At 39.5% G+C, this 11,216-nt stretch overlaps 1 protein-coding gene across 2 annotated transcripts; it reads right to left on the bottom strand.

Annotated features, from left to right (window-relative positions):
• Window positions 1–201: 201 nt before the first annotated feature.
• LOC129110688 (crystallin J1A-like) lies at window positions 202–6,144 on the bottom strand. 2 transcript variants are annotated; one of them, XM_054622857.1, is made up of 10 exons: window positions 6,084–6,144; window positions 5,455–5,524; window positions 4,488–4,667; window positions 3,958–4,056; window positions 3,303–3,395; window positions 3,055–3,211; window positions 2,822–2,937; window positions 1,704–1,781; window positions 1,174–1,313; window positions 202–616 (listed from the first exon to the last, which is right to left on the bottom strand). In XM_054622857.1, the coding sequence occupies exons 2-10, from the start codon at window positions 5,519–5,521 to the stop codon at window positions 512–514; spliced, it is 1,035 nt and encodes a 344-aa protein (XP_054478832.1). In that variant the 5' UTR covers window positions 5,522–5,524; window positions 6,084–6,144; the 3' UTR covers window positions 202–511. The 2 variants fall into 2 exon arrangements, with proteins under 2 accessions (XP_054478832.1, XP_054478831.1); XM_054622856.1 differs by having other exon boundaries at window positions 5,455–5,521; window positions 6,084–6,130.
• Between the last annotated feature and the right edge of the window lie 5,072 nt (window positions 6,145–11,216).

Raw genomic sequence — 11,216 nt, 5'->3', positions numbered from 1 at the left:
TGGTTGTTCCAGTAGTAAATCTCTCTCTGTATCTGCTCTTTCACTTCACCATTACAGAAAGCACTCAAGGGTAAGAGAGGACCAAAACCAGCTGAATCTTCAGGAAAATTAAATTGTCATCAAGGCAACACATGTTTCCTGAGATTAGGAAAATCCCAACTGTCTACCTTTCAGCAAATAATTTATGGAACAACGCATGTATGTTGGTGACTTTAAGGCTCTTTATTTGATACATTTCTTACAATGCAGCTGCAGAGGATAAATGTATTCCATGAACTCAACACAACATAAATACCATGCACAGACTTTCCGTTGCTTGCATGATGCAGCTTTGACAGATCAAATGGATTCGAGTTTCATTCAGCACAAGACTTTAGAATGCAACTGTCATGGATTGTCGTGTCAAAGTACATCTGAAACTTGAGAAAGTCTTTTAGCTTTGATTTTCCACACTCCATAAATACTTGATACGTGATAAAACAACTGCATTTAGGGCAAAATCAAAGCTGAGCTACAACTGCTGCTTTTTTTGGACCAACTTTTCAGATAGTTCCAGCAGCAGAGGATATCTCAGTGTCCTCTTCCTCCAAGACTCTGGGATTCCCTGGAGACCAGTCTGAAAACACATCAAGAAGACAGCTGAAATCATCACAGGCAACACAAAGCTTTCAAAATATCTGAGCTCGCTGTCATCAAACAACTCATCCCTTAAATTCCACAATTATAATTATTATTTTTTAAACACTTATATAACAATATACAAGTCGCAACAAAAATGATCCATTTAAGAGAAAACAACAATAATATAAAAGGATTGCATTGAAGGTGATGAAAATGGCACAGAGTAGAATCCAACCGACCTGTGCAATATTCATCACCTTGAATGCAGTTCTTTTAACTTTTACTATGTCTTGGTTTTCTTAAATGGATAATTGCATCGCTTCTTATATTTTATTTTACTATTAATCTTTGTTTATTTCTTTCTCTCATTATTTGCATAATCAAAACACTGTCTCCTTAAATCACTCTTTAGAAATATAAACTATTATAGAAAAAGAGAATAAAAAAGAATACTGCTGTTTAAAAACACATTTGCGATCGCATTTCCTACTCAAAACAGGATCAGTGACTAATGACTATTTCATATGCCTGAGAGCCATACTCCTACAGTACCTGTGCCCCAAAACAGGCTCCTATGAAGGAGGCTCTGCTGGCGGTGCATCCCCCGCAGCGCATGGTGTCCCTGACAGCTTCATCCAGCTGTTTCAGCTTCAGGACTCCATGAAGCGCTCCCTGGAACGCACCGGGCAAAACTAGACGCAAACCCAGATTTAGCAGATTGAGGTTGTCAGTTCAGCAGTCAAATATAGAGGATACAGTCTTTTTATGTGTTGTTATATTGCCAACAAGTTACTCCACTTTGCGTAATTTGATTTACTTTTGCAATATCAAGTAGGCTTGTGAGTTGAGCAGACCTGGCCTGCACAACCTCACATGTACATTAAGCATATCAACCTTTTAGCCCTGTAAAACCTGAGACACTAAACTCAGCAGGAAGGGGAAGATGAAAAGGGAGGAGGAGGGAGACCATTAGTCAGGAGATCAAAGTCTGGAGGATCCTCCTAACGGATATACTGACAGGGAGGGTACGCAAGCCATGCCAAGTCAACAGACCTGGATCCTGCTGCCACCGACTGGCTTACCTCATGTGTTTGTGAACACAGCAGGTACGAGCTGTTGGGATGTCTTGCCTAGGTTGTCCTTCACCTGGTGGATATGCGCTTCAGCAGAGAACAGGAAGAGAGATAAAATGTATTGTTTAGTGTCCAAACATTGAAGCCCATTTTTGGATGTGACTGCCTATTGTCATCACACACATTATGTATCGTCAAAATCTTTTCTGCAACATTATATGGCTATTATAAAGACATTTGGTGTTTCTTGCTGTTTTGACCACTTTTCCCACAAGACTTTGTTTCTGTGTTCTGTTCTGCCTGAGACCCCCTCCTGCTTGTTTTACAGAAGCATGAGAGAAAAGCAAAAGTAATTTATTCCTGCTTTGTACTGATAAATACTTTGCCTTACCATCAAGCAAAACAACAGATTTCACAACAAAACCACAATGATTGATTACATTAAATGCAATGTTCCAGCTAGAGGTTTTCACAGAAAATGCCTTGTTTTCTCACAGAAACTACATTTTTATAAATAGTTTGACAAAGAATCGTGAGTTAGGTGAGAAGAGCCACGTTGCTCTCATGATTAAGCCAGGAGTCAATCAGCTTAATCTAACTTTCAACAACTTTTTTCCTGATTAATCATTGTGCTGAAAGTTGGTTCAAAATTTTGAGAAATATGTTTGTTCACTTTCTTGATGAGAATGTTGATACCACTTAAATATCTGTCCATTTTTCAAAATATGAAGCTAGAGCCATAAGCTTATTAGCTTAGCTTGGCATAAAGAAACAGCTATCCTGGTTTAACTAAAGCTGTCTAACTACCAAGTTAAATCTTGTTTGTTTAATTGGTTCTGAAATAAATATGAACCCCAATTTTAAAAATAAATAAATATTGAAATGAATATTGAAATTGGCTTTTGGAGGCTGGTTGGTTGCTAGGCTACTGTTTCACCCCTGCTTCCGGTCTTTACATTAAGCTAAACTAACAAACTCTTGGCTATAGCTTCATATTAACAGACAGTTATTATAGTGCAGTGCTGTTCTTGTCTAACTCTCATCAGGAACGTGAATAAGCGTAATTTGACGCCATAATGTCATTATTCCATTGAATCTCAAAAGGACCAAGACACATGTAGCCTTACCAATGACAGCCCGGTCCAGCTCCTGAGGGTTCTGTCTCTTTGGGTCATTCAACTGAGCCAGAACTGCTTCCAGGGCATTGGGATCTGGACCATTCAGAATGAAATGCTCCAAAAACCTTACAATGTTAGACAGACAAACAAATGGTAAGCCTCCCATCACTCCTGTCAACATAATTTTGTAGCTTGTGTGCATGACCAAAGGTTTACCATCTTCTTTAAGAGCCTTCTCTTACCTTGCTGCAGCCAGCGTCCCAGCCACACACATGTCATTGTTCTGGGTCACCCGCACAGCTTTCTCCACTTTCTCCAGCATCTCGGGGCGGCCAGCGTACATTGCCACCACTGGAGCCAACTTCGTGACGCCGTCCATCTGACAGTCCACATCACAGCCTCAAAAAACAAAGACGCAAACAAAGATTAATTTCAACAACAAAAAAAAACCAGGGCAGGTCTTCATGCACTTGTGATCTGGCATCTTTACCAGTTTCTTCTTTGCCAGCATCCACATTTCTGAAGAAAGCCTTCAGGCTGCTGTTTTTCCATGGGCCATCTATGGGGAGGATGGCTTTGGGACCTATAAAAAAAATGCAACAAACAGCTATTTTTTAAAGAGAAATGACTGTTTTTGACAGCTCATTACTGAGATAGATCAGACAAGCATGGATCAGGGACAAAAGAAGAAAGAGAGGAAGATAAACATTTCCTTTAACATTCTGTCTATGCAGTTTATGTTTCTGTAGGTGGAGCCATTTTCTCTGTCTACTCACTGCCCATGATGGTGACACAAGCTCGTCATATATTATTCTGAAACATAAAGCCGTCTACAGTTTACTGCACCCAAAAGTGCCCTGTGCTGCTGCGGTGATATACAGCAGCACTGTATTATATGCTATCCTGACTGTAAAAAAAGCAGCACCAAGTCAAAGCTCTGAACACCAAGAACAGAGAAGTCTGACTGTATGGAATATTTTCCTGGAAAGGGAATTCCCCATCAGCTGCTAGGAAAAAACAGTATGTACACGGTTATCAGACAGTAACAGAGGCTCTCACATCTATCCAGGCCAGTTGAGTTGATGATTGATACATATGGACATCACAATATCGACAGTTACATGAGAGCAGAACGGGCACGGTACCTTCTTTCTTCCTGTAAGGATCATTGAGAGGCAGGTCGTACACTGTTCCCGGGCCAAAGAACTTGTAGATGCGCTTGGTCAAGTCTTCCACATTAACATCTGGCAACACATGACATACTGTATCTTTAAGAAAGCATAATTTTAGTTCACTATTAAATTGTCATAGCCCCAGGAAGTAAGAGTAGAGCACATAACCCCTAATTAAACCACAACTTTTCCTTTTTAAACTTCAGCTTGGCAAACCGATTCCCCATGTTTTCAGTCTTTCATACTAAGCTTAAATACTAATCTTCTGGCTATTGATTCATATAGTCATGTTTCTTCGTGTCAAGAAAGACTAAGAGTAAATATTGAAATCTGAGGAATCTTTTGAGGACTCATCCTCCTTGAAACATCAAGTTTTATTTTTTATTTTACCAACAGTAACAATATCCAAATCTTGAAAGGGGGAACTTTGATAATGATTTATTGGCAGTTGAACAATGCTAGTGTAACAGGTTGGCACTGAGAATGTCCTGTTGTGTTAGTACCTCCACACTCGCTCAATGACTCCAGCAGGACGTATGCCTGGTCACCATAGCAGGTCTGCTCGCCAGTCGTCCTCCGGTAGAAAGGATTCGCTGACTGAGGCCGAAACTCAGGACAGGGCTCCAGATCAGAGAGAACTTCTTTGAGCCTGTCTGGATTGTAGATCCAATGCATGGGCTGGGCTGTATGGGTGGGGAACACACACATACAACACACACATGAAAGAGAGAGAAAAATAGTGGAACATTCAAAAGCATGTTTTTAACATCATAAAGTCTGTCAGCGACAGATAGCATGGAAAGGGAAATAGATGTGTGTTGTTTGAACTTTAATAAGAATGACCTGTTCGGCAGTCATCAAGCAGGAACTTACATTTGGGATTGTTCCCTTTAGTGTTCATCAGAAAGCAAGGCAAGTTTATTTATGAAGCATTTTATCAATGAGGCAATTCAAAGTACTTATAAGGCATCAAAAGCTTCAAAAGTGAACCAGAAACAACACAAAGGACATGAAGATACAATTAAAACCAGTAAATTATAGCAATTAATGATAATTTTGGCTAGTTTAGGTTACGCATTGAAGCTATTCCAGAAACTGTGCTTCCATAACATTATGGGTGAATTCAAACTGACTTACACAACTTAAGGAAACGCCCGTTTGTTATCAGCATGTACAGATGTTGTACAGATTATGCTTCTGTGCGACACGCAAGAAAACAACGAAACAGTGTTTGAAACAGAAAACTTGTAAAGATATATATGAAAGATAAGTGTGATGTATAAACTCTGGAAATAAACATGTATATAATATGAAACAGCAGAAAGTCTATGAAAGCGTCATAACATGTAGTATGTGTATGACAAGTTGAGATATGGGAAGTGTAGGAAGCAGTTTTAGTTTTGTAATATGGAAAGCCGTGTGGCTCTAATTAACTCGGTCCCAGCATCAGTATCACTCAGTTTATCTAACCTGCTGCATCTGCTGCTGCTGCCCCAATAATGGCCCCAATGGCTCTGTCTGCCACAGTCAAGGCCATCTGCTTTCATTTCAGACACGAGTACAGCAAAAACAAGAAATAATGTGAAGGTTTCATCGTTTATTATAACATAGATTGCCTGACATGAATGTCTGTCATTTTATTTAATGTAATAGATACACAGCTCACTGTTGTTTTTGGAAATGGTCTAATGTAGCCAGTTACTAAGATCATTTTACACATTGATTTTATTTCAGTGTTTTTAATTTATGAATGCAAAATTCAGTATATCCAGATGCAGAAGTCATATTGTATCGTTGGTTTCATGCAGTTTTCTACCTTTTATTTAGGTAGACAATAAAAGTGACCATGTAAACGCATACAACATTTGATGACCAAACATCTGGTAAAAGGTTAAAGGATTATTCTTATGCATCCAAGAATGTAACTTTAGACAGAATACACTTTGCAATTTGGTTCAGTTATTTTATAATATGCTTAGAATATTAATGTGTCCATGTTTTCTGGAATACCCCAGAAGCCCTTGAAACAATATGGTTCATCATAATGAACTGATAGATTTTCTTTAATGTCAATAACAGGATAACTTGTTCATCCTTACCTCTGAGACTCGTCTTCACCTTTTAGAAAACCACTCAAAGTATGACTTGAAGTCAGTTTTCAAGCAAGGGGGAGGGTTCCATCAGCCCACAGATAAGCATGCACCAATGGTAACCTAAGAAAAACAGTTTTGTATCTTACTAGAGGGAGGTCAACGAGGTGGTAAGATAGAGGTTACAATAGTGGACTACAGTTGTTATGAATGTACGTATGTAAGGTTAGGTATCAATAGAAGAAAGAAGGTTTTGTATTGTAGATGAGGATTGCTCTTGATTCCAATCATACTTTGAAACATTTTATTTTTAACAGAAAACAGCATTTGTTTGAAAGTCATCAGGATATGAATAATGATTTGTTTTGCAGGAGCTCTATACCCCTTAATTTAATGTACTTTAGGCAGGTATTTCTATAATGTTGTGTTGCTAGGCTCAATGTTGGCTCAAACTCTAATTTAGTATTTATCGTTACTTGCATACATTATATTTATAATCTTTATTCATGACAGCCAGGCTAGTGCCCCTGTGAGGTTGTGCTTATAGGCCAGTGCTTTGAGCTAAATGCTAAAGTAAGTATGTTAACATGCAATAACAATGTTAACATGTTGATGTTTAGTAAGTAATGTTTACCATGTTCTTGGTGTAGCATGTTAGCATGCTATAATCTGCTAATTAGCATCAAACACAAAGTACAGCTGATGAGTATGTTATAAGTTTTGCAGGTATATCTGGCCTGACAATGGTGCTCAATTAAAAGCTAGTGAAAGTCAAGGCCATAAATGTCAACCTCTTGGTGGAACTTGTGGAAAGGTAAGGCAATCACCAAAGTAATTTGGGTTCATCCTCTGGGAACCATGCCTGTTAGTCTTCAATTCATCAAATAGATGTGAATTTATTGCACTCAATTAAAGAAAACTGGTGGTGCTAGATTAAAAATTCACATTCTTGGGACCGTGTATGTCTGTGCAAAAATGTCATGGCAATAAATCTCATAATTGTCAAGATATTTCAGTCCGGACCCAAAAATCTAAAGTGAAAGTTATTAAAAAATAAAATAAGAGAACATATAACAATGCTTTAGGAGATGCTGTCAGAGACATCAGTTCTGCTTTGCAGGATTTTGGAGGCCCTCTACAGACATACACTGGGGGTCACCCCCCTCACCCACTGAGCTTGGGGCTTGAGGCATATGGACCGTTTCTGTGCCTGACCCCATGTCCAAACTCTGACTGTCGTAATAAAACCATTAACGCCTTATTTAAATCCCTCAACTAATTTATCAGTTAATTTGCACTTGACGAACTCTACTGCGACACCGGAGGGCAATTTACTATATGTTGAAACTGCTTTCAAAGACTTTCTTTGTCATTTGAATTCGTCAGGCTCTCTCTGTATCTTCCACTCGATTGCGTCCATCTTGACGGTTCCCCAGCTGATCCCCCTGTTCCAGCACTGGCCAGGCTCCACTTAGTCCTGGCCTCTCATGGGTATCCGAGGCCATTGATTTCTCTCCCGGCCTCCTAAACCAGCAAAATAGAGTGCTAAGGGTAGGGTCAGGTAATCAATAGCAGTTAGAAAACAATGAAGAAAGCTGATAAGGGGGTCTTCAGTGATACCTCAGTGTTATTGTTGTGAATGTCATTCTGGAAGTAACCTGAATATATTTATGCTTCTGTATGTTTAAACTTGCTATGAGTACAAAAATACTGCTCAAGACAAACTTACTGATATTTTGCATCAATTAGGAGCAAAAGGAATGAGAGGAATATGAAAGGACAGTACAAATAAAGGTCCTTTTGTTGAACAAAACCCACATTACATTCAAATGTATGTAAATACATTACGTTTCAGTTACAGCTGAGAGATTCATTTTCATTTGAAAAGTCTGCAGGAAATAGAGAGCATTTTTTTTCTTTCTCTGGCAAGGAGATAACATGCCCTTCACAAAGGGGATAAAAGAGCTGCACAAATAGATTGGCCACTGTCATCGGATCAAGTGACCGGCAGGGTGAAGCTGTATAAATTCAAGCATAGCAGAATTTGCAAGAAGATATTGATGGAGTGCATGCAATGTGACAGTGCCCGCATGTTCGGGGAGCTGCTAATCTTTGCTGGCCATGATCATCTGACAGGACAGTGGGGAGTGGAGGGGATGCCACTCTGTTATTTGATGCCAAAACTTGCAAAGCATCATTAAAGACGGCTTGTGTGTTGACCTGGACACAATGTCGTGGTATAGCTTGTGTCATGCACTGTAACACTTTTACGTATCCTTTTATGTCTTTTTTTGGGATGGGGTGCCGGTGGGGGTGGGGGAATAAGTAAGTAAAATTATGCATCTACAGCGATGCTAGCAGCTCTGTGAGGCACAGTCATGCTTTGTGCTAAATGCTAACATCAGTGTGCTCACATGCTCGCAACGACAATGCTAACATGCTAATGGTAAGCACGTAGCCTATAATATTTACCATATTTGCTATTTAGCATGCTGGCATTCTAGCATTAGCTAATTAGCAGTAAATACAAAGTACAGCTGAGGCTGTTGGGAATGTTATTACATTTGCAGGTATTTGGTTATAACACAAAATATTGGAAAGATTTAAACTTAGACCCGATGAAGGTGCTTGATGAAGAGTCAGGGAATCATGAGGATTCATCCTCTGGCGACTATGTATGCATGTATATAATGTCATAACAATCCAGCCCGGTCTCATTCCCAGGATGTCAAATACAGACATTTTGTCAAGACCCTTGGTATCTGATACCAACGCACAAGGGACTCTTTAGCGTCTGTATGAGACGCAACAGGCTTGTACATAGCTGGACTCTAAGGACTATCACCTGGGAGACCACTGTTTGTGTCCTGTATGAAACCAAAAGTCAACACTATTTCAACTCATTTTAAGTAAGTTACACGAAAAGCTTAACATAACGTAAAATAACGTAGGATCTACTGAAGTTACGTAACAAACGTACTTATTCTAACTCAAACCACAATCTTTTACTACATCTCACCAAATGGTTTTGCTGCCTAAGCCTAAGTGATGCCAAAGGGTCCTGACAGAGCGTTCTTTATTCTAATTGGGAATGGGAATGTGGTGGCCGATCCATCTCATAGTTGCCGAGACATAAAAACCCCAAAGTCAAAACCTGTTGGTGACAGATCTTTTAACCAATCACATAAGTTTAGAGTTGAGATTGAACTTTACTTGACATTTTGCTCAGGATGCAAAGTAACAAAAATGTCCTGTTCAAAATGTGTAGCCATGCTAGCTGCAGGGCTCTAGGGATGACACAGAGCTGCTGGATGCAGACCCTCCCTTTAATCTAATTCATATACTTGCTTTTATGTGATATCTTGAACTTTTTGATATCCTACATCCAGTACCCTCTTATCGTTTGCCATCTTCTTGTTTTTGCTTTTCTTCAGCGACTCATTGAATGTTTTTTTTCATCTCTTATTTGATTATTCAAGCACTTTAATTATGTGTTGTGATGATGAGAAAAAAAAACCCTGGCAGTAAGATCACATCTGCCATATGTGCCCAGACATAATCACGCTGTTTCTTGGAAGCTCACACGGTTAGTCATTACCTTCTAGTTCTGGTAACATTCCAGGTGAAATAACCCAGAAATAGGCAGAGCATTCATCAGTGTATTGATGCAAAATTTTAAGCAATAACAACATGTTTTTATGCGAAATATATGAACTGTTGGGATCATTACGTACGTGCAATGTTAAAAAGAACTGGGAGCATTGCAATTTCCAAAATGTATGATTGTGTTACACTTTTGTGTTTGTATGCCTCGCCTCATCCCTTCACAGCATTAATCAGAAGAATGCTGATAATTGTCTGAGTGCATGGCTGTCCTTCTCGGCTGCAGAGAGGAAGCTGAAACAGGAGAAGGGTGCCGAGATGTATGCCAGCATCCGGCCGCCGGCCACCTCTCCTGTCATCTGCGCTATGCCAATCATGGCATTCAGTTCCCAGGCCAGTAGAAGACAAAGCTGGAAGCTCACAACTCACAAACTCCCTCCATTCCTGATCAGTCTTGATTTAAATACAATGTGGACAAACAAAAGAGTGGGAGCGTTGACATTTCTGACATTCATCCAAATCTTCTGCACAAGTATGAAGAGAAGAAGTAGCGATCAGGACGTCACAGAAGTGTTAACAACTGCAAATGCTGGAGACTAATCTTCACAGCATTGTTTGCACAGGCCTGTGTTCAGTCTCTGTATGTAAATGGCCTTTGTATGATTCATCGGCATACATTCTTCTTCTTCTGCGTAGCACTGTTTTTTTCCTCTGGAAGGGTCCTTCCTCTGCAAATTAGGGTCTCTGTGAATCTCATTTCTATCTGTAAAAGGAAATTAATCTTGTAGGTGTGTAGTTATCCTCTTCTTATCTTTCATCATTTCTGCACATACCATAAGAGCAGCCTCATGTAGCGCTGTTAATGTGATTACCAGCACACCCTGGACTATATAGAGTGTTGTGTTTTCACTTAATGGATTTCTCATCCACATTCCTGTCTTTGTTATGTAATGCATACATTTTTTGTAATAAAAATAAGAATGCTAAATTTATCACATCATTCTGTTGTGTCGCTCTGATGCTTAAATCCCCTTTTGCAAATCCTGATTCAGATGTTTATCTATTTAATCCAGTTTACTCTACAGCAACTTTGTAGCATATTGTTTTTTTTGTAATAGCCCAACAGGGATCAGTAAAAACTTGTATAAATCTGAATTGTATTGCAGGTGCACTCTCACTTTGCTGCTCCTCTGGATCAGTTGGGGCTCAACAGCAACTTGACAGTGACAGATGAGAGCGTTGTACTATTTCATATTCTTGGCCAAATTCTCTGAACCACTCTGTATGTCTGGGCACAAGCTACAAGGCGATATAATGTACTGCCATTTGGTGAAGATGGAGCAAAGGCGGCCTGCGCATACTGTCATGATCCAACATAATTTCCATTCCCATTACTGAGCAATTTAAAACATTTAATTTGATGCTCATAAGTCAGGCAGCCGGCGAACAGCAGAATCACACGGAAGCAATAAAAGATAAACCCAGCTTCAGTTAAACAATATATTGGCTCAGTCATGCTAATCATGCTCGCCTCTTAGT

This window comes from Anoplopoma fimbria, chromosome 21 (genome assembly GCF_027596085.1).
Source record: "Anoplopoma fimbria isolate UVic2021 breed Golden Eagle Sablefish chromosome 21, Afim_UVic_2022, whole genome shotgun sequence".
Classification (NCBI taxonomy): domain Eukaryota; kingdom Metazoa; phylum Chordata; class Actinopteri; order Perciformes; family Anoplopomatidae; genus Anoplopoma; species Anoplopoma fimbria.
Note: the sequence above shows the minus strand (reverse complement) of the source record. Positions and strands in the feature narration are given on the sequence as shown.